General features: G+C 38.5%; 1 protein-coding gene across 1 annotated transcript; it reads right to left on the bottom strand.

Moving 5' to 3' along the window:
* Positions 1 to 13,571: 13,571 nt before the first annotated feature.
* LOC109221316 (G2/mitotic-specific cyclin S13-7-like) lies at positions 13,572 to 16,269 on the bottom strand. The gene is made up of 7 exons (XM_019385791.1): positions 16,122 to 16,269; positions 15,243 to 15,445; positions 14,912 to 15,148; positions 14,708 to 14,833; positions 14,373 to 14,621; positions 13,952 to 14,289; positions 13,572 to 13,872 (listed from the first exon to the last, which is right to left on the bottom strand). Exons 1-7 carry the CDS (start codon positions 16,156 to 16,158, stop codon positions 13,722 to 13,724), a joined length of 1,341 nt encoding a protein of 446 aa, XP_019241336.1. The 5' UTR covers positions 16,159 to 16,269; the 3' UTR covers positions 13,572 to 13,721.
* Positions 16,270 to 19,535: the final 3,266 nt, after the last annotated feature.

Here is a 19,535-nt window from a genome sequence, read left to right as displayed (position 1 = left end):
TTCGGCTTCAGATTATTTCTTGTTATCCATCAATTGCTCAATATGTGGTTGGGTTGCAGAGTAGTTTTGACCATCCATCAATTGCTCAATATAAGGTCGCATATCTCCATCATCATCTGCCTCATTCATAGTTCTTGTTAGGATATAGTTCTTTATTTGCCTCCTTCATGAGCCGTTCAAACTTATCCACCTCTGAATAAGGTTGTTTTCCAGATGGATGAGAATTATTTTTTGGTAGGTTTGCATCCATCTCACCCCTTTCACTAACTTCAGTATTCATGAACTGTAACGACCCGGCCGATCGTTTCGTGAGTTACATCCCCATTTCCTCATTTTTGATTCTTTTTATGTTCTTCAACTATATTATGATATGTTGGGTCAGTTGGTTCGGATCTGGAGTGGGTTCGGAGAGGATTTGAGACACTTAGTCTCTTTTGTGAAGGCTTAAGTTGGGAAAGTTGACCGGATGTTGACTTATGTGTAAATGATCTCGGATTTGAAAGGGTTCCTTTAGCTCCGTTAGGTGATTTTGGACTTGGGAGCGCATTCGGAATGTGATTTGGAGGCCGTGGTAGAATTAGGCTTGAATTGGCGAAAGTTAAAATTTTGGCGATTTTGGTCGGCAGTGGAAATTTTGATATCGGCGTCGGAATAGAATTCCAAAAAATTATGATAGTGGCTCTATTCATTTGTGGTGCTTGATGTTGGTTGACACTGGACTCCCTCTCCACTATGTTGTGGCTCCTCCTCCTTGAGGGAACAAGGATCACTGCTTGTTTTCCTACTGTGGGATCTTGTGGTGGACGAATGTGTATTGAGCACTTGTACATTGTTCTGGGGCAGCTGAATATGTATTTCTTGCTCCACAGTTCTAGGAAGAGTAGTATTTTTTGTAACGACCTAACCGGTCGTTTTGAGCATTACACTTTGCTCGGTTTTTTGAGGGCATGAGTAGCTCTGTATGATGTATTAAGACTTATATGAATCGTCGGTTTGGTTTTCAAGTTATTCGGAAATTTAAGTTTGGATGTTTGACCGGGAAGTTGACTTTTTGATATCGGGATCAGAATCTGATTCCCGAATTGGAATAGCTCCATTATGTCATTTATGACTTGTATGCAAAATTTGGGGTCAATTGGACGTGATTTGATAGATTTCAACATCGGTTATACAAGTTTGAGGTTTCAAGTTCATTAAGCTTGAATTGGTGTGCGATTCATGTTTTCGTTGTTGTTTGATATGATTTGAGGACTTGACTAAGTTTATATGGTGTTTTAGGATTTGATGGTACCTTTGGTTGACGTCCCAGGGCCTCGGTTGTGTTTCAGAGTGAGTTTTGAGCGATTCTGGGCATTTTGGCACTCTGATATTGTTCTGGCACTTTTGGGGGTGCGGACAACACATTTGTAGAGAAAGTTATGGCCAAAATACTAAGGCCTGGCAGTGCAATCACCAAAAGGTGCGGCCGCACCATTTTTGTGCGACCGTAGGTGGTGCGGCCGCAGGAGCTGGGATGTGCGGCCGCACTTGGAATTGTACGGATCGCACATTGGGAGTTCAGAGGGGTACTATATACATGAGGTTTAGGGTATTATTTCACATTTTGGACCTTGGGAGCTCGGTTTGAGATGACTTTTTGTGGGTTTTTCGAAAAATTAATCGGGGTAAGTGATTCTAACTCGGATTTGGTTAATATTCATGAATATATCATTGTTTTCATCATTTGATTAGTATTTTGAGATGAAAATTGGGGGTTTTGGCCTAATGTTTCATAATATGAATTTTGAGTTTTGAACACCGATTTGGAGTCGGATTTGAGTGAAACTAGTATGGTTGGACTCGTAATTGAATGGGTTGTTGAATTTTATGAGTTTTGTCATGTTCCGAGGTGCGGGCCACGGGTGTGATTTTTGGCCGGATTTGGGATTTGATTTAGGATTCGATCTTTATCAATTGTAATTGATTCCTTGGTCTCTATCTGATGTATTTGAGTTGTTTTTGGCTAGTATTGAGCCCTTCGGTGGTCGCTACGTGCGTGATGGCATTTTTGGAGTGCCGCTTGGCTTGCTCGGTGTTGGAATTGGCTTGTTCAAGATAAGTAACTCTTCTAAACTTAGTGCTGAGGGTATGAAACCCCGAATTATGTGTTATGTGATTGGTGTTGAGGTGACGCACATGCTACGTGACGGGCGTGCGGGCGTGCACCCTGTGAGTTGTGACTCTGTTGTTTCCAGGGCACTGTTTAGTGGCCCACTTTGTTGATATTTGTGTTTTTCACCATGTGATAAAGTAATTGAGCTGTACATCATGCTAGATATCATGTTTAGGCTTTATGCTGAAATTGTTGGGACCCCTAGCGATCGTTTCTTGCTGTCATCTCATCGATTTCATTGATATTTCGTACTCAGTCGCATTCATGCATTCATATCATATCTCAGTCTCAGTTGTTACTTATTGATACATCATATCATTATTCCGGGTTAGTTTTCATGATATTGTGAGCCCGTGGGTGAGACTGGAGAGATTGATGACTGAGTGAGGCCGAGAGCCTGATTATGAGTGGCAGTTATGGGGTCGGGCTGCACGCCGCAGCATGTTTTATTGATTTATGACTGAGTGAGGCCGAGGGCCTGATTGATTTATGCCATGATTGGCTTGTTATAGCGCTCGGGTTGAAGGAGCCCCTCCGGAGTCTGCACACCCCAATGGGCGCGATTGATTATATTCAAGGATGGATCTTCCCTTGGTATGGAGATGGATCTTCTCCGTGAGGCTGCATTGGCTTGTTTTCCTCGGTACTAGAGACTGATGGTCAGTGATGTATATATTCCGGGANATATATTCCGGGACTGGATCTTCCCTTCGGCCGCATGGGCCATATACAGTACCGAGTGGTTGAGCATTTATATATTATTGAGGGATGGATTTCCCTGGACATGGATTTGTCCGAAGTACTTGATACCTGGAGATGGATCTCTCCATAGGGTTGGATTGCCCTTTTTCCTCGGTACTAGGTGACTTCTAGTTAGTGTTGTATATGTTCCGGGATGGATTTCCCAGAGCCGTATGGGCCATATACAGTACCGAGCGGTTGAGTATGATGAGTGGAAAGTATGATACAGTGAGATTGAGTACTCTGAGAGTGTGAGTACATGATTCATCTCTGAGATACATGACATTGGCATGCATATATGGCATACATGCATAGAGACGCATTTTCCTCGTGCTGTACGGTATCACGTCATTCATGACTTTTTACACACATTTATATGTAGTCATAGAGAGGTATCTCACACTTGCTATCTGGAAAGAAAATGAAACATCTTATTTATTGTGAAGAGAATTTTAGAAAAAGAAATACAATTCTTTTCAAACTATCTCATATTTCACGACGATTTCGGTAAAGAATTTGGGTTTTCACTGATATTCTTGAAAGGCGGAACTATTTTTTTGAAAACTGTGAGAAGGCTGAGCATTTTATCTTAGAGTTACTTCCGTATTTATATGCTTTACATTGTTTTGAACTGCTATTGGTTATTGGTGTTGGACCCGACCTATGTTCCAGCTCGTCACTACTTTCAACCTGAGTTTAGGTTTGTTACTTTTTTAGTACATGGGGTCGGTTGTACTTATACTGCACTTCCTGCACATTGTGTGCAGATCCCGGATGTCGATGTTGCCGCGTTTGATAGTTGCTGGATTTGAAGGCGTACTTGCGTTTCTGTTGTAGCTGCCTCTTTTTCACGGTAGCCTTAGACTATAGAAGATGTATTTTCTTCATATTAGCTTTGTAAACTCTATTCTTAGAAGCTCGTGATTTGTACTACCAGTCCTTAGGAAATGGTATAGATCCAGATAATTTATTTATTTAATTGACTTATTAGAAATATTGAAATTGGATAGTATTTAGTTGGCTTACCTAGCGGGTTGGGTTAGGTACCATCACAACTAGTGAATTTTGGGTCGTGAAAGATTGGTATCAGAGCTTTAGGTTCATAGGTTCTACAAGTCATGAGCAAGTGTCTAGTAGAGCCTTACGAATCGTTATGATGACGTCCATACCTATCTTCGAGAGGCTACATGACATTTAGGATAGACTTCCCATCTTTCTTTCCTTATCGTGCGACATTGATTCATATTGAAGCATAACTCTTTGAATTCCTTCCACGCATTCGTATGCGCACATGAGCGCTCGGTATCAGCTGTGTATCGACGGCTTATGATTCTATGGATGAGGTGCGAGATATGGTTTTTGTGTGATGATGATGGGCCAGTCTGGAGGACTTGAGGCCCAGTTTTGACTGTAGCTTGAGCTTAGAGATTTTTATTGTGTGAACACGTGCTTTAGGATTTATATGTCCAATAGTGTCCCTATTAGTTGAGTTTGTGACTGGATGGCTACGTGATGAGTATGATATGACTGCGAGATGTGTTCATATGGATTGAATTTGACGAGAAGAGCTTGCTTGTAATGTAAAGAGGACAATTGGGTGCTTGATGTCTACCTTGATGTTATGTATAGTATTGAGTTATGAACATATTGGAGGATCTTTCATGTTGTTCAATTGTGGAATGAATTAGATTCTCATGTCTTGTTGGTGAGTTCAGAATCAGGGAGATTAAGTAATTGCGTAGTATTTGTGACTATGGAAGGGTATGAAAAGATGTCAATTTGAAGCTAAGCAGGTGGGTTATCTCTTGCGGGGTGTCCTGAGGTTGTGTGATCCCTATGTTGTTTTTGTAGAGAGTTCTCGTTTACCTGCGAATTATATGTGTTACAATTTGAGTTGAACCGCTTGTGGAAGTTGGCTTGATTGTTACAAGGGTGAATGCGAGAATTTGTAGATGGTTTGAGATGCTAGGTGGTTTGTGTTACATGAACTTATGGAGGATTTAGTTGAATCAAACTACGGTATTATGGCTGTTATAAAGTATGGGCATTGGGAGTTATGGTGTGTTTTGATCTATGACTTTGAGCCAAGTGGGGGAGACCGCTATTGATAAGTTGATTACACGGTTATGTGTTGTGATGGGCTTAAGGTCTTTTAATCTATGTTTTGATGATCTAACAAACTTTCTGTATAGAACCAGATAAAGGACCTGAAGCATGCCTGGTACAATCATTCAAGTTAATCAACTCAAGATAATCTGGGCAGTGTGCCTTTAGATTCACAAGAACAAGATTAGGGACCTGATCCTTTGGTGTTCCCCTGACAGAAGTATAAGTCAACTATACAACTGGAACGCAACTGCAGAAAGCGACTGTCCGAAACTGTACAAAGAGGAACACAACAGGGACCTGGTTCCATAGGTTCTCTAACAGAAGTATAAGTCAACTATACAGATGGAAAGCAACTACAGAAAGTGACTGCCTGCAACTGTACATGCGACAGTGCAGCAGATAGTCCAGCAGTCACTTCCCATTGGGAAGAGGCATGTACTAACCAAGAATTGACACCACCATTGTGAATTGACATCACCATGATGATGTCTTTTGTAGTATAACAACCTAGTGCAAGGCACAAGACAACACTTGTGCATTCAGTGATATTCTCTCAAGCATTAAAGTGTTCATCCGGCATTGAAGTCACTTGTGTGTCAAGAACAAGAAGACAACTCCACTAAAGGATCAGTTTCACAATGGCCTATGTGTATCCGTAGTTGAGTTGTAATCTTGTTATTTGTTCTTCATTGTAACTCCTATTTTGCTTTCTTAGAAGCTGTTTTTAGGAAACCCAAAATCCGTAAACTCTCCGAGTTTATGTTGTGACTAGGTTTAGTCATAAGTTAAAGTCTTTGTTACTAAAAGAGTGACAAAGTGGAATGTGGTGATAGTATCACAAGTTAGTTGAATTCTTTGTAACTAGAGAGTGACAAAGTGGATTATGGTGAGATTACCACAAGTTAGGTGTGTTGAATTCTTTGTAATAGAGTCATTACAAAGTGGCTTGTAATAGGTGTTTAAAAGTTAGTGAAGTTGAAAGCCTACAGGTGTAGGTCGTGGTTTTTGTCCCCTTGAGTTGGGTTTTTTCCACGTAAAAGTCCCTTGTCTATTTTACTTACTGCTTCATAAAGTATTCTCAGTAGAAACTCATAAAGGATCAGGTGCTCTATAGTTTGGTGGACTCATACAAGCTATCAATTAGTATCAGAGCGGGTTCTTTCTAAAAGGTTAACACCTAGAAAGGATCTCAATGGCTGCTCCACCCAACTTTGAGGAAGGACAATCAACCTACAGACCTCCTAGATTCAATGGTCAGTACTACAGCTGGTAGAAGACTCGCATGCACTATTTCATAATGGCCGAAGATTAAGAACTGTGGGACATCATCTGTGATGGTCCACATGTTCCTATGAAGAAGCTTGAAGAAACTGGACCAATGGTGCCGAAAGACAGAAAGGAGTACATTGATATTGACAGAAAAGCCGTAGAAAAGAACTATCGCGCCAAGAAAATCTTGGTATGTGGTATAGGAACCGATGAGTACAACAGAGTCTCAGCTTGTGATACTGCCAAAGAAATATGGGAAGCGTTGCAAACCGCACACGAAGCAACTACTCAAGTTAAACAGTCCAAGATTGACATGCTCACCACAGAGTACGAGCTCTTCAGATTTTGTGAGTTTTGTCGTAATTGAATGGGCTATCGGATTTTGTGAGTTTTGTCGGGTTCCGAGGTACGGGCCCTGGGTGTGATTTTTGGCTGGATTTGGGATTTGATTTAAGATTCGATCTTTATCAATTGTAATTGACTCCTTGGGCTTTATCTGATGTAGTTGAGTTGTTTTTGGCTAGTATTGAGCCCTTCAGAGGTCTCTACGCGCGTGATGGCATTTTTAGAGTACCGCTTGGCTTGCTCGGTGTTGGAATTGGCTTGTTCAATATAAGTAACTCTTCTAAACTTAGTACTGAGGGTATGAAACTCCGAATTATGTGTTATGTGATTGGTGTTGAGGTGACGCACATGCTAGATGACGGGCGCGTGGGCGTGCACCCTGTGAGTTGTGACTGTTGTATACGGGGCACTGTTTAGTGGCCCACTTTGTTGATATTTGTGTTTTTCACCATGTGATAAAGTAATTGAGTTGTACATCATGCTAGATACATGTTTAGGCTTTATGCTGAAATTGTTGGGACCCCTAGCGGTCGTTTCTTGCTGTTATCTCATTGATTTCATTGATATTTCATACTCAGTCGCATTCATGCATTCATATCATATCTCAGTCTCAGTTGTTACTTATTGATACATCATATCATTATTCCGGGTTAGTTTTCATGATATTGTGAGCCCGTGGGTGAGACTGGAGAGATTGATGACTGAGTGAGGCCGAGAGCCTGATTATGAGTGGCAGTTATGGGGTCGGGCTGCACGCCGCAGCATGTTTTATTGATTTATGACTGAGTGAGGCCGAGGGCCTGATTGATTTATGCCATGATTGGCTTGTTATAGCGCTCGGGTTGAAGGAGCCCCTCCGGAGTCTGCACACCCCAATGGGCGCGATTGATTATATTCAAGGATGGATCTTCCCTTGGTATGGAGATGGATCTTCTCCGTGAGGCTGCATTGGCTTGTTTTCCTCGGTACTAGAGACTGATGGTCAGTGATGTATATATTCCGGGATGGATCTTCCCTGGGCCGCATGGGCCATATACAGTACCGAGTGGTTGAGCATTTATATATTATTGAGGGATGGATTTCCCTGGACATGGATTTGTCCGAAGTACTTGATACCTGGAGATGGATCTCTCCATAGGGTTGGATTGCCCTTTTTCCTCGGTACTGGGTGACTTCTAGTTAGTGTTGTATATGTTCCGGGATGGATTTCCCAGAGCCGTATGGGCCATATACAGTACCGAGCGGTTGAGTATGATGAGTGGAAAGTATGATATAGTGTGGTTGAGTATTCTGAGAGTGTGAGTACATGATTCATCTCTGAGATACATGGCATTGGCAAGCATATATGGCATACATGCATAGAGACGCATTTTCCTCATGATGTACCGTATCACGTCATTCATGATTTTTTACACACATTGATATGTGATCATAGAGAGGTATCTCACACTTGCTATTTGAAAAGAAAATAAAACATCTTATTTATTGTGAAGAGGATTTTAGAAAAAGAAATACAATTCTTTTCAAACTATCTCATATTTCACGATGATTTTGGTAAAGAATTTGGGTTTTCACTGATATTCTTGAAAGGCGGAACTATTTTTCGGAAAAACTGTGAGAAGGCTGAGCATTTTATCTTAGAGTTACTTTCGTATTTATATGCTTTACATTGTTATGAACAGCTATTGGTTATTGGTGTTAGACCCGACCTATGTTCCAGCTCGTCACTACTTTCAACCTGAGTTTAGGTTTGTTACTTTTTGAGTACATGGGGTCAGTTGTGCGTGCAGATACCCGGATGTCGATGTTGCCGCGTTCGATAGTTGCTGGATTTGAAGGCGTACCTGTGTTCCTGCTGTAGCTGCCTCTTGTTCACGGTAGCGTTAGATTATAAAATTCTGTTTATGTACTTTTCAAATAGAAGATGTATTTTCTTCATATTAGCTTTGTAAACTCTATTCTTAGATGCTCATGATTTATACTACCAGTCCGTGAAAATGCAATAGATCCAGATAATTTATTTATTTTATTGACTTATTAGAAATGTTGAAATTGGATAGTATTTAGTTGGCTTACCTAGTGGGTTGGGTTAGGTGCCATCACGACTAGTGGATTTTGGGTCGTGACATTTTTACCTCGTTTAGGCTTAAAAATTCCACGCTCAGTTGAGTACCTTGTTGAGGGGGTTCTTCTTCTCCCTCTACTGGATGTTGAACTGGGTTTTGTTTTGTTCTGGCACATTAACTTGGGGGTTGGGTTCCAAGTTGACTGGATCCATGTTGGGTAGATTGTTTTGTTCCTGGTTTGCATGGTGGTTCCAAGGCATGAAAATGGGGTTGATGTTCATGTTCTCCTCTGGTGGAAAGAAGGGAGATTCATTAGGAGATTGATGAATTGGTTTGGAGTTTGTGGTAGATTCCACTGTTCCTGCATGGCTTGGATTAACATGTGATTCATATTGGGAGCTAGGGGATGAAGAATGTTGTTGATCCAAGCTTGGTTTGTGTAGTTGTTCATTGCAATGTGCATTCCCTCCAATATTAACTGGGCTAGATATCGAGTATTTTTTATTATAACCATTTCCTGCCCATTAATTTGTATGTTGAATGTTATTGCATGGCCCAGAATGTCTGCTTCCAGCCAAAAATTTGGTTGGTAATTTTGTGGCTGTGGTGGTGATGTGAAGAAGAGGGGTTGGTTTGGAAGTTGGGTGGCAGTGGTGGCAAGTTGTCCATTGTTAGAACTCTGTGGTGGTGGGGAATATGGACTAGGCGAAATCTTCTTCTTGCTGAGAATGGAAGTGTTGGCATTTTCTTCTTGTGAGTGATTTATTAATTTAGTGGTTGTATTAGGAAAGGTAGCCAGTGTAGGGTTAATGATCCCTATTGAATTCTCTTTCTGCCCGGAGGATACTTGATTTGGCGTGTGGTAATTAATAAGATCATGGGGAGATATGGTTGATGCCAAGTGTATTGAGGAGTCTACCAATTGGCAATCCTCTTTTGCATGCAATTCCAAGTGTTATTTGGAAGTATTAGAGATGTAGGGGGGTGTTGATGGTTGGGTAGGAGTATTTTGTGAAGAATTAATTAATTTGCAAATGTTAGAGGTTGTCGGGTGTTTGTTATTCATTTTTTTTTGTGGAATTTTGTCTAATGATTGGGGTGACAATACCAAAGTTGTCTTATCTTTGTCCACGTGTATGGTGTTGTTGTTCCCCATTTGCATTTTATTGGTTGGAAGAGATTATGGCCGGTTTCATCTTGGAATTGTTTTCACAAACCATGGGCATACTTTCTAGTAGCTCAAATTGATTGGTTGATTGAATACCAACTTTGGAGGAGGGGGTATTAACATTACTTTCTACAGATTGCTTGACTCTAGTATCAGGAATGGAAGGAGTAACAGAATTTTTTTTCACATATTTATACTTTAGGGAATTGAGAAACTTACCTGTGTCCGCATCAACTATTTTGGACTTCATACCTGGATTTGCTACCTTTGTTGGTGGAGTTGCTTTTGGATTGGTAGCTTTGTTCTTGGAGAATGAAACAGTTACCCAATTTCCTTGGACACTTTGTCGTATGGTAGTGTCTTCTATATCCTGCTGCTTCTTGGAATTTGAAGGTTGTAAAATAATTGGACATTTGGATTGGCTATGGCCTAACCTACCACAATTCTTGCATAAGAAATTGTCCCCTTCATAATGGATTTGCTGTTTATAATTACCAATGTAAACAAAAGGCTTAACTGGTACTTCCATTGAAACTTCCACACATAATCTAGCATAGGGACCTCTTAGAGTAGATGATGTATATGCATCAATCCTAAGTAATTTACCAATTGTGTTACCAATTTTTCGTAATATTGTTGAGTCATAAAATTCTGTGGGGAGTTGAGGTAGACAAAACCATACTGTGACTTTAATTATTTGGCTTCACGGGCTACAAATTGGGGTCTATTTTGTACTGAAAGATCAAAATCTAATGAACCAAGGATCGTTAATCAAGGCTCTTGACATATTTTCCTCCTTGTTGAACCTGACTATAAAGTAGTCTGCCCCAAGGTCCATTAGGTTGAAGTTTTCAATTGGCTTCCACAATTAATATATTTTCCTTTTAAGGTATTGGTGGAGGATTCTTTTCCCCATGAGCTTAATTATGAGGGAGTACTTCCAAGGTTGATAAATCCTTTGGAGATCATCCACTGATAGGGGGACTTTTAGGCTTTCACTAATATTTTGGATTTCTTGAGAGCAATTGTTTGGGTCAGGTAAATCCTGTGTTGGATAATCGAGTAGCATGGGGTAAGCGTGAAGAATTACTGGATCCATGGGGACTTGGGTGATTTGTTCGTTTATAGAGTACAGTAAGAGTATATCTTTAAATGATGGAGGGTTGGTGTGATAGTAGAAGGAGAATTATTACCTCTATGATCTTGGTTGATGTCAGGTGGTTTAGGAGAAATTTGGAGGGTTTGATTGGTGGAGTGTGGGAGGTTGCCCATGATTGCTTAGTAGATGAAGGTGGTGGAGAGTGGAGAGTAGTAGATGAAGGTGAATTATCATCCATTATTGCTTAAGCTAAATTGTTACCAAATTTAGAAAGAGGTCATTCTTTTTGGAACAGACCAAAAAGGAAATAGGTTCACATAAACTGGAACATAGGGAGTACATTTCAATTCCTTTTTAAAACGTTTGAGTAATTACCAAGCTGACTTTTGAGAATTTGGGTATTATATGAAGGACTTATTCAACAAATTTTCTTTTAATTTGAAAAAGTCTCTAGGGCTTACGCCTCACTAGAAAAACGCGCCTCAAACGCCCGAGCATACGCCCGAACGTCCGGACGTACGCCCCAAATTGCTGGGCTCTTGAGAATTTCGCCCCACACCATCGCCTCAGGGCGTTTTTGGTGCGCCTCGCCCCAAAGCTCGCCCCGAAAATGCCTTTTAAATTTGTTGTATATTACTTAGATACAACAAATTTACATAAATCAAAATAGAGGAATTATTTAATATGCTTCAAGAATCTTATTTTTATCTCCTCTTCCAAACAAAAGCCACTCTCTTAACAGTATTTTCGTATTAACAAAATTGAAACTTTTACATGTGCAAACACGTAGACTTGCTTTTAAAACAAGATATATTTTGTCATTCAAATTTGAATTTGTAATATCTAAAATAAATAACAAGAGCGGATCTTAAGCCACACTGAAATATGCTCTTGTTTTTTTTTTTTTTATGAGCTATTAAACTGTTCATTAAATACTGTACCTTCAATGGTGCAGAAAGTGAAAGAAAAAAATGTCAAAAGTAATTTAGAAAAGAAAACCGATAAAAGAAAAAAAAGTTGTCTTCAGCCAGTCTTCACCTTGTTAATCCAAAGATAGAGAGAACTGATTAGGATGTTTTAATATTTTCTTGATAACCTTGGTATCGGGCCATCTTGTGCGCACTTCGACTAATTTTACCAAAAACAAAGGAGATCAACTAACAAATTACCCTTTATTTTATTAATTCATCAAATGAGCTTTCAACGAAAGAAGGCGTTAGGTTGTGAGTTATGAAGATAACTTAGAATGCATTTTTTAATTAATTTGATTATTTATGTGATTTAACAGATAAGGAATATTTTGGGTGCTCGATGTTAGTGGTGGGTTACGTGGGTTTTGTTTGGTTATAATGATAAAGGCAACCTCGTGGGCAAGAAGGATATATTAGGATTAGAAATTGACTTTGATTCCACTAATTTTCCTTTGTGATTCGATGACAATGACATGTGTCCGTCCATAATAGGCAGAATAGTCTAGGGATACCTATACTTATTTCGATTTAACATCCCGGTCCCTATACTTCACAAAGTGCACGTCCATGTCCACCTCAGATTTTTTATGCCACATCATTATTTTGTCACTTTATTTCAAAAATTTCTACTCTATTTTTTATTTTATTTTCACTTCACTTCACTCCTCCCCTCTGCTCTCTATCTCCTGTTATGTTCAGCACCCCAAATAGCCCCCCCTCCATTAATTCACCTTCACAACCCCAAAAATTCTCTAGCTCTATTACCCCAAATACACCCAGCAATCAGTTCATTAAAAAATGAAGACAAACAAAGAAAGAAAAAGAAGAAAATCAAATAGTGATAGAATTAATACTTCTTAAATCGTTACAAATCGCAGCCCCGTCCGAAATAAGACACTGGAATCATTCAAGTCGCACTCTTCTGTGAAGATCTCAATCCTACTTATGAAGATTTCAAGATATTGTTTCAACAAGAAGACCCATAAAATCTTAATTATTTTTATGAACAGAAATTGTTTGAAAAAAGAAAAAAGAAAACCCATGTTCATTTGGGTTTCCAGCTTCTATTATCTCAATGAGATCTCTCCTGCTAGCTTATATTATTAGCAAATTAAGTGTTGTTTATTTACTTACTTTTAGATTTGGTTTTCTTCTTTCACAAACAAAATGGAAGCAAAAATCAGAGGTGAAAGACAATTTGTTTGCGATATTGAAGAGGTGTCTTAGGACTGATAGTATATGAAGGCAAGTATGAGAGGAGTTAGCAAAGAAGGGTTGCTGGATTGGGGGAAGAAGAAACACGAAGGGGAGGGGAACTTTTTAATAATAAACTAACAATATCTTTTTTAAAAAAATCAATTTCGTTATTTACGCTCGCTTTCTACGCGTGCATTTCACGCATTTCGTCCAACTCAGTAGATTCAATGCCACATATGCATTTCACGCATTTCGTCCAAAATCAGTAGATTCAATGCCATATAAGCTTGGTCAATGGTCATAAGCGTTCAAAATATTAGTTTTGATCGAGTAGAGGATGAAACTTTGTGGAGCACAGAGACCGGAATGTCAAACCGGAACAACAACAAGTGTTTCCTAGGCTATTTTGCCTCCATAATATATATCCAATGAAATGACAAACGTCCATGTAAAATAAATGCAAAATCAACTAAAAGATTCATATATTTGTTGATTAAATAAAATTGCTTCACCACGGAATTGAAATTATTCCTTTTTCAATGCATTGTGTTTTATGGAAAATACAAGAAAGAAATGAAAAAGAAAATAGAGCCCCAGTTCCTATTCATTCATATGAAGAAGCAGCCAAGAGGGATTTGGCTGGAGGTCGCAGTGCAACAGCACCTCTCTCTGGTTTGGAATACTTCTTGTAAATCACTTTCAGCTTGTGTTCTGGAGCCTCCATGTGATAGCTTACCAGCAACTTTGCACAACCCCTGTGTCAGTGTACAAATATATATATATAAGTAGTATATTCAACAGGAAGAAAAAATGGCTAAATTTTGTGTTACTCACAGTAGCTGAGACTCTGAGAAACCAGTATGCAATTTCAGTGTGTCGTTCCAAAACGGAGTGCAATTCAGCGTGTGTTGAGCAACATAGACTGCTGAGGCAGCAATCATGGATGGGCAGTATATATTTGTTGCATAATTCATTAACCCCAATTCAGCCAGGAAATAAACCATGTTTTCCATTTGTGCATCAAAAACAGCAGCTTTGATAAAGCGGACGAGGAACACATAAGGTGTTGGAACTGTTAAATACCACTCCAATTGGCCAAGAATCCTTTTCTCCATTCCCAACACCTGCTCATGACTGTAAGCTTTATCTGAGATGCACACAAAGTCATTCACCTGATAAAAGTTCAGGATCAAATTTGGTTGTTAGCAACTTTAATTAAAAATGGGAAACTAACTTGTGACTTGAAGAAATGTACCTCAGGAGCCCAAATTTCTTCATATTTAGAGGCAATGAGCATAGCACTCATGCCTACTAACTGTAATTCCCTCCTTGATGTAGTCGTCACCGCAAGGTAACGATCGACGATATTGATTGTAAGGTAAAGAGTCTCTTGACTAAGCTCAAATTTGTGATGCACTTCAATCAACCAATCAATCAGAATAGCTCTCATCCTTTCAGTTATCTCAGGCTGTGAATCCATGTAGTCATGAATTCTGCTCTCATTCTAGTGTAAACACAAAGACAATAACCATAGTTAGTGTTAATCAAGATTTGTTAACAAAATGCAAATTAAAAAACACAAAAATATACCTCAGCTATCTTATAAAAATTGTAAATATCCTCAACATATTCCACCACAGCCAACTCATTATTCACATCAGCAGCATCAATGTCCACAATCTGGACCTTTGGTTTATGACTCAGTCCACAGGCAGCCTTTGAAAACAGAAGACAAATCAGACAACAAAATATGACTGAATATCATTGTTTCAGAACTAAATGAATAGTTCTCACCTTGCTCCTAGCAGTGAGAGTTGAAGTAAGAGTTGCTTTCTTTACTGAAGAATCAACACCAGCCTTGTTCTTTTGCTTATTTTCCTTCACTTCTTCTTCAGTATCAGGACTAATTTCAATCACATCAGGCTTTGGTTTAACAGCAGCTTTCTTTTGAACTGGTTTCTTTGCTGCAGCTTTAACCGGTAGAGCTCCTTTAGCAACAATCGGTGCATCCCCGTTAACAACCATAGATTTCTACAAATGAATATAGAAGACCAACAACCTTTTTAGTATAACTGTTTGATAGAACTTGTTAAAAATACTAAGAGAAACTATAATAATATTAAACCTTTTGGTTTTCAGCTGCTGCTTGTGCATTAGCGAGCAATTGTGCACAAAAGCTCCTCGTTATGGGGCGTTGAGGAAGTGGCTTTCCCTCGACACCACGAACAGTTACCAAATTATTCCCAATATCACCAAGCGCCTTGCGATTTCTCCCTTGTGCTGCTGCTGCCATATTTTTCTGCTTTAACGCCCCGGGGACTGCCTCACCTGACCAATGTACAAGTCTTATCTTTAGTATTAACATTGCAAGAGTTGTTTTTATATCATATTACATTGAAGAGGTGGCAATGGATCAGTGTTAAATTGTTAAAAGTACTAATTCTATGCCATAAACCTTAAGATTTTCGCCCAATTACAATGGAGATTTATTCCCTAAAGTTTACAAAGACAAAAAAAAAATCTAAGTAGATCCATGCTCTTGTTTTTCTTCTTCTTAAATCAGGTTTTCACAAAACTTGGTAAAATCCAATTTAGTTACAGTAATATCTCTTGATAGATATGCCAAAAGGTTTATGGAATTTCTGCAAATTATTTATACCTTCAAAGACATTACATGCGAAATTCAGATTACACAATCATTATATTCAGGTTTACTTCAGGTGGATAAACATTAGATCAAGATAGACTCCAGATAGTTTAATTAGTTCAAACACCCCCTAAACACCAACCCATCTTTTTCAATGTCCAAATACACTTTAGGAGAATGGCAAAAAAGACAAACAAAAAGCTATCCATTTTTTCACGTTCAGATTTAGTTCAGGATCAGTAGTCAAAAAACCCCTCAAGAACACGAATAATCTTTGATCAAAATTAACAAGAAACCCCAAAAGGAATCAACAAAAGTTAAGTAAAGAAAGAAAAACAAAAAACCCAGTATACTAACCTATATTCTGCTGTTGAAGAACGTTTCTTGAAGCCATTACAGAGAAAATATCAACTTGAAATTTCCAAATCTTGATTCCTTCCCCCTCTCTCCCCCTTACCCTCTCTCTGAAAAGCCTCTGAGAAACTATGGATTTTGGTACAATGAAGAAGACCCCTTTTTGAAGCTGTAGAATCGGCGCTACAGTTCTAACGGTCTTATTTTTTTGAAATAGTAGCCGTTAGATAATATAGAGCAGATCTAGCGGTCGTAATTGTATTTCCCTATATTGCACCAAAAACTAGCCGTTAGGTTTATTATACTAAAGAATTACGTTATATTAATTTTACTTCATTAATACAGCTACAGATGGGAAGTACTTGTAGGAAATGTTTTTTACACACCTTAATAACCTTATTACAAAAGACGTGACCGGAAGTTGTAATATTTACATTACAAAAATGTATATTTGTTTGTTGTAAGTAATATTTTCACTTGTTTGCCTTTTTTTTTTTTTTTTTTGCTAGAACGACAAAATTTATATTAATAATTAAGTTACATAGAGGTGATGCCTCATTAGGGGCATCAAAAACGATTGAGTCAAAGGGCCTGCTAGCCATATTACAAAAACTATTAAAGTCCCCAAGCTCGCTAGTTTTTTAACATCGGTAGATACTAATCAAGTAGTAGGTACTCCAGTTTTGTACTCCTGTAGCAACTTCCAAAAAACATTCGGTGGGTGGAACATTGTTGATAAGGCAGTATTGCTTGATTGCTTGGATCCTTCCTTTGACAAATTATGCGCAAGTCTGTTCCCCTCACGAAAATTGTGCCCCTCACGAAAATTGTGCCGGATCATTGGGTTCTCCACATCCTTCAGTAACAACCAACACTCATTAATAAGGTTAGAGTAGAAAGAACAGTTGTTATGGGAAAGCAGTTGAGGTATTTCAGTAACATCAGTTTTAGTTTCTAAGCTATGGAAATTATGATTTTAACTTGCTTACCAAGTTGATGAAAAAATAACAATGAGAATTTTCCCTTTTGATAGATCTGAAGTTGTGAAATAAATATCTAATATAATGCCAACTCGAATTAGTTTGATCAGTAAGTTCGGAAAACAAATGATTATAGTTGGAAAATTGTGGAATAAACTACAAAGAGCTTGCCTAACGCACTGGCCAGGGGCGGACATATAGTGGACGAAGCGGTGTCACGCGATATTACTTCATCGAAATTTTTTATTAAGCATATGTAATTATACCATATCGAAACGAGTACAAATACAAAATGACACCTTTTGACATGTATTCTCGTCTGGTATGCTGGTTAGGTTCCTGTATTTGCTTTAAGAGATCGGACTAGAACATATTTTTGGCAAATATTTGAAGAGCCTCTTGTTATAAATTGTGGTTAAGTAGAATTGAACTCGACCCTCTTCTAACTTAAGACTCCACAAGATTAATGCACTATGACTATTACTCATTTAGAAATATGATAATTAATGTTATTTATTTTACACTTTTATATAGTAAATATCGACACCGCTTACAAAAAAATCTGTGTATGCCCGTGGCACTAGTCAATGCATCACCCTAAGTAATGGCTCTATCTAGGGGTGTCAATGGATATTTAAAAATCGACTAACCGACCAAACCGTACCGAATCGATTTTTAGGTTTCTTTTAATAAAGCCATAAGTTTTATATAAATCTATAACCGTACAGATAATTAAGGTAGCTTTTTATTTTATGAAATTAAATCGAAAAAATACCGAACCGAACCATAACGAACAAATTTAGAATGTAAAAAATATATTTATATGTTAAGTTTAAAAATAATAAAGCATTAAATATTTTTCATGGGCCTTGGAATTATGAAACACTTACAAGCCAACAAGTAATTAAACTCAAATCCTAATTCCCAAACCTATTATGCTACTTCTATTGAAACTAAATTATTTTCAGCATATTCACTAGCAAGACATAGGGTATTGTGGCGATTATGAGTAGCAACCTACAATGTATTGAATATGTTTCCTTTGGTATGATTCAGATTTATCTGTTTGAAATGTTTAATCTGCTGTAGACTTTATTCTTGAATCCCAACTTGGTTAATATCTTTTCACTCGTGTGATTTATTGTGAGCACGTGATTTTTGCCTCGCATGATTTACTCCTACAGACTCCTTAGATTTAGGATTTATCCTTAAATTATTTGATTTTTAGGATTTAATTGCATAATTTTTGTGTGTATTTGCATTTGTATGCGCATGATTAGTTTAGATAATTCATAAAAAATACAAAAATATGGCATTGGCATTTAGGATTTAATTTTATATTTTTTTAGATCAATTAGTAATTAGGGTTTTTACAAAAGTACTAAAATCAAAAAAAAAAAATTGGTTTGTTTTGTTTGGTTTAAATTTTAGCTTTGAGGTTTATTAGTTTCCTTTAAATTGGTATTTTAGTAGTAGTTTTAATTATATCTTAATTAGGTAGGTTGAATTAATTTTTTAGGTTTAGTTTTAGTTTTGAAAAAAAGAAAAGAAAATAAACAAAAGAAAAGGAGTTAAACGAAAAGGAAATAAAGAAAAAAGGGACAATTGGCCCAAGGCTAATACAATTCACCAGCCCAAGCCATTAAATCACTGATACCCGTCCAAAAACGCCCAAAACCCGGCCCAAAAATACGGTCCAGTCCCCCATAACCCAAAACGACGTAGTTTGGTCCCCAATTAATCTCATTCGTCTAGGTTGTTTAATCCAACGGATGAGAGCCTAGATCAAAAAATATATAAGTGTCCTAACATACCCTACCCCCCTCAGAACCCCCTCCCCCTCGTCTCTCTCACCAAACCCTAATTCCGCCCTGAGCCGCCATCTGCCGCCGGCCGGAAATCGCCTCCGCCGGCGGCGATTGTCCAATGGCCCTCAAATTCACACCAGAGCTATCTTCACCTCCTCATCATCGATCCACCATCATTTCGCCTCAAAACCTACTGAAACTCCCCCAAATCCCGAAACCCTAGCGCCGCCATGGACTCCTCCGCCGTGTCCGGCGGCGCCACCACCAACCACCACCAAATTGACACCCTTGAACCCTCGTCTCCCCCTCATTCCAAATCCGCACTCCTTTTCCTTCAAATATTCCCCAAATCTCTCGAATTTCAAATCAAAATTAAGCCCTAAGAGTTCAACTTGGATTCTGAATTTGCGAGGCTTCTCCTCCAGTCTTCGCGAGTTTTAGGCTCAATTTCACCATGGGATAATGTCATTTGACTGTTCTTGACAAAGAACAGTTGATTGACATTATCTCGTGGTTGAAATTGGAAGGTCAGTCGTGTTCAGGTTTAATTGGTAAGTTTTCTTAGTTTTATTTTTATTTATTTCACCTTGTATGTGAATTTTAATCTAGTTTGTGCATTGATGTTTGCT

The sequence above is a fragment of the Nicotiana attenuata genome, unplaced genomic scaffold (assembly GCF_001879085.1).
Source record: "Nicotiana attenuata strain UT unplaced genomic scaffold, NIATTr2, whole genome shotgun sequence".
NCBI lineage: Eukaryota > Viridiplantae > Streptophyta > Magnoliopsida > Solanales > Solanaceae > Nicotiana > Nicotiana attenuata.
This window is presented reverse-complemented; position numbering and strand designations above follow the sequence as displayed.

Bases quoted from the DNA above. Each gene is read 5' to 3' on its own strand.
- LOC109221316 (XM_019385791.1), bottom strand. From the start codon at position 16,158: ATGGCTTCAAGAAACGTTCTTCAACAGCAGAATATAG. The intron at 15,446-16,121 runs GTTAGTATACTG...TACATTGGTCAG, and splicing joins TCTTCAACAGCAGAATATAG to GTGAGGCAGTCCCCGGGGCG. The intron at 14,834-14,911 runs GTGAGAACTATT...CTGTTTTCAAAG, and splicing joins CTCTCACTGCTAGGAGCAAG to GCTGCCTGTGGACTGAGTCA.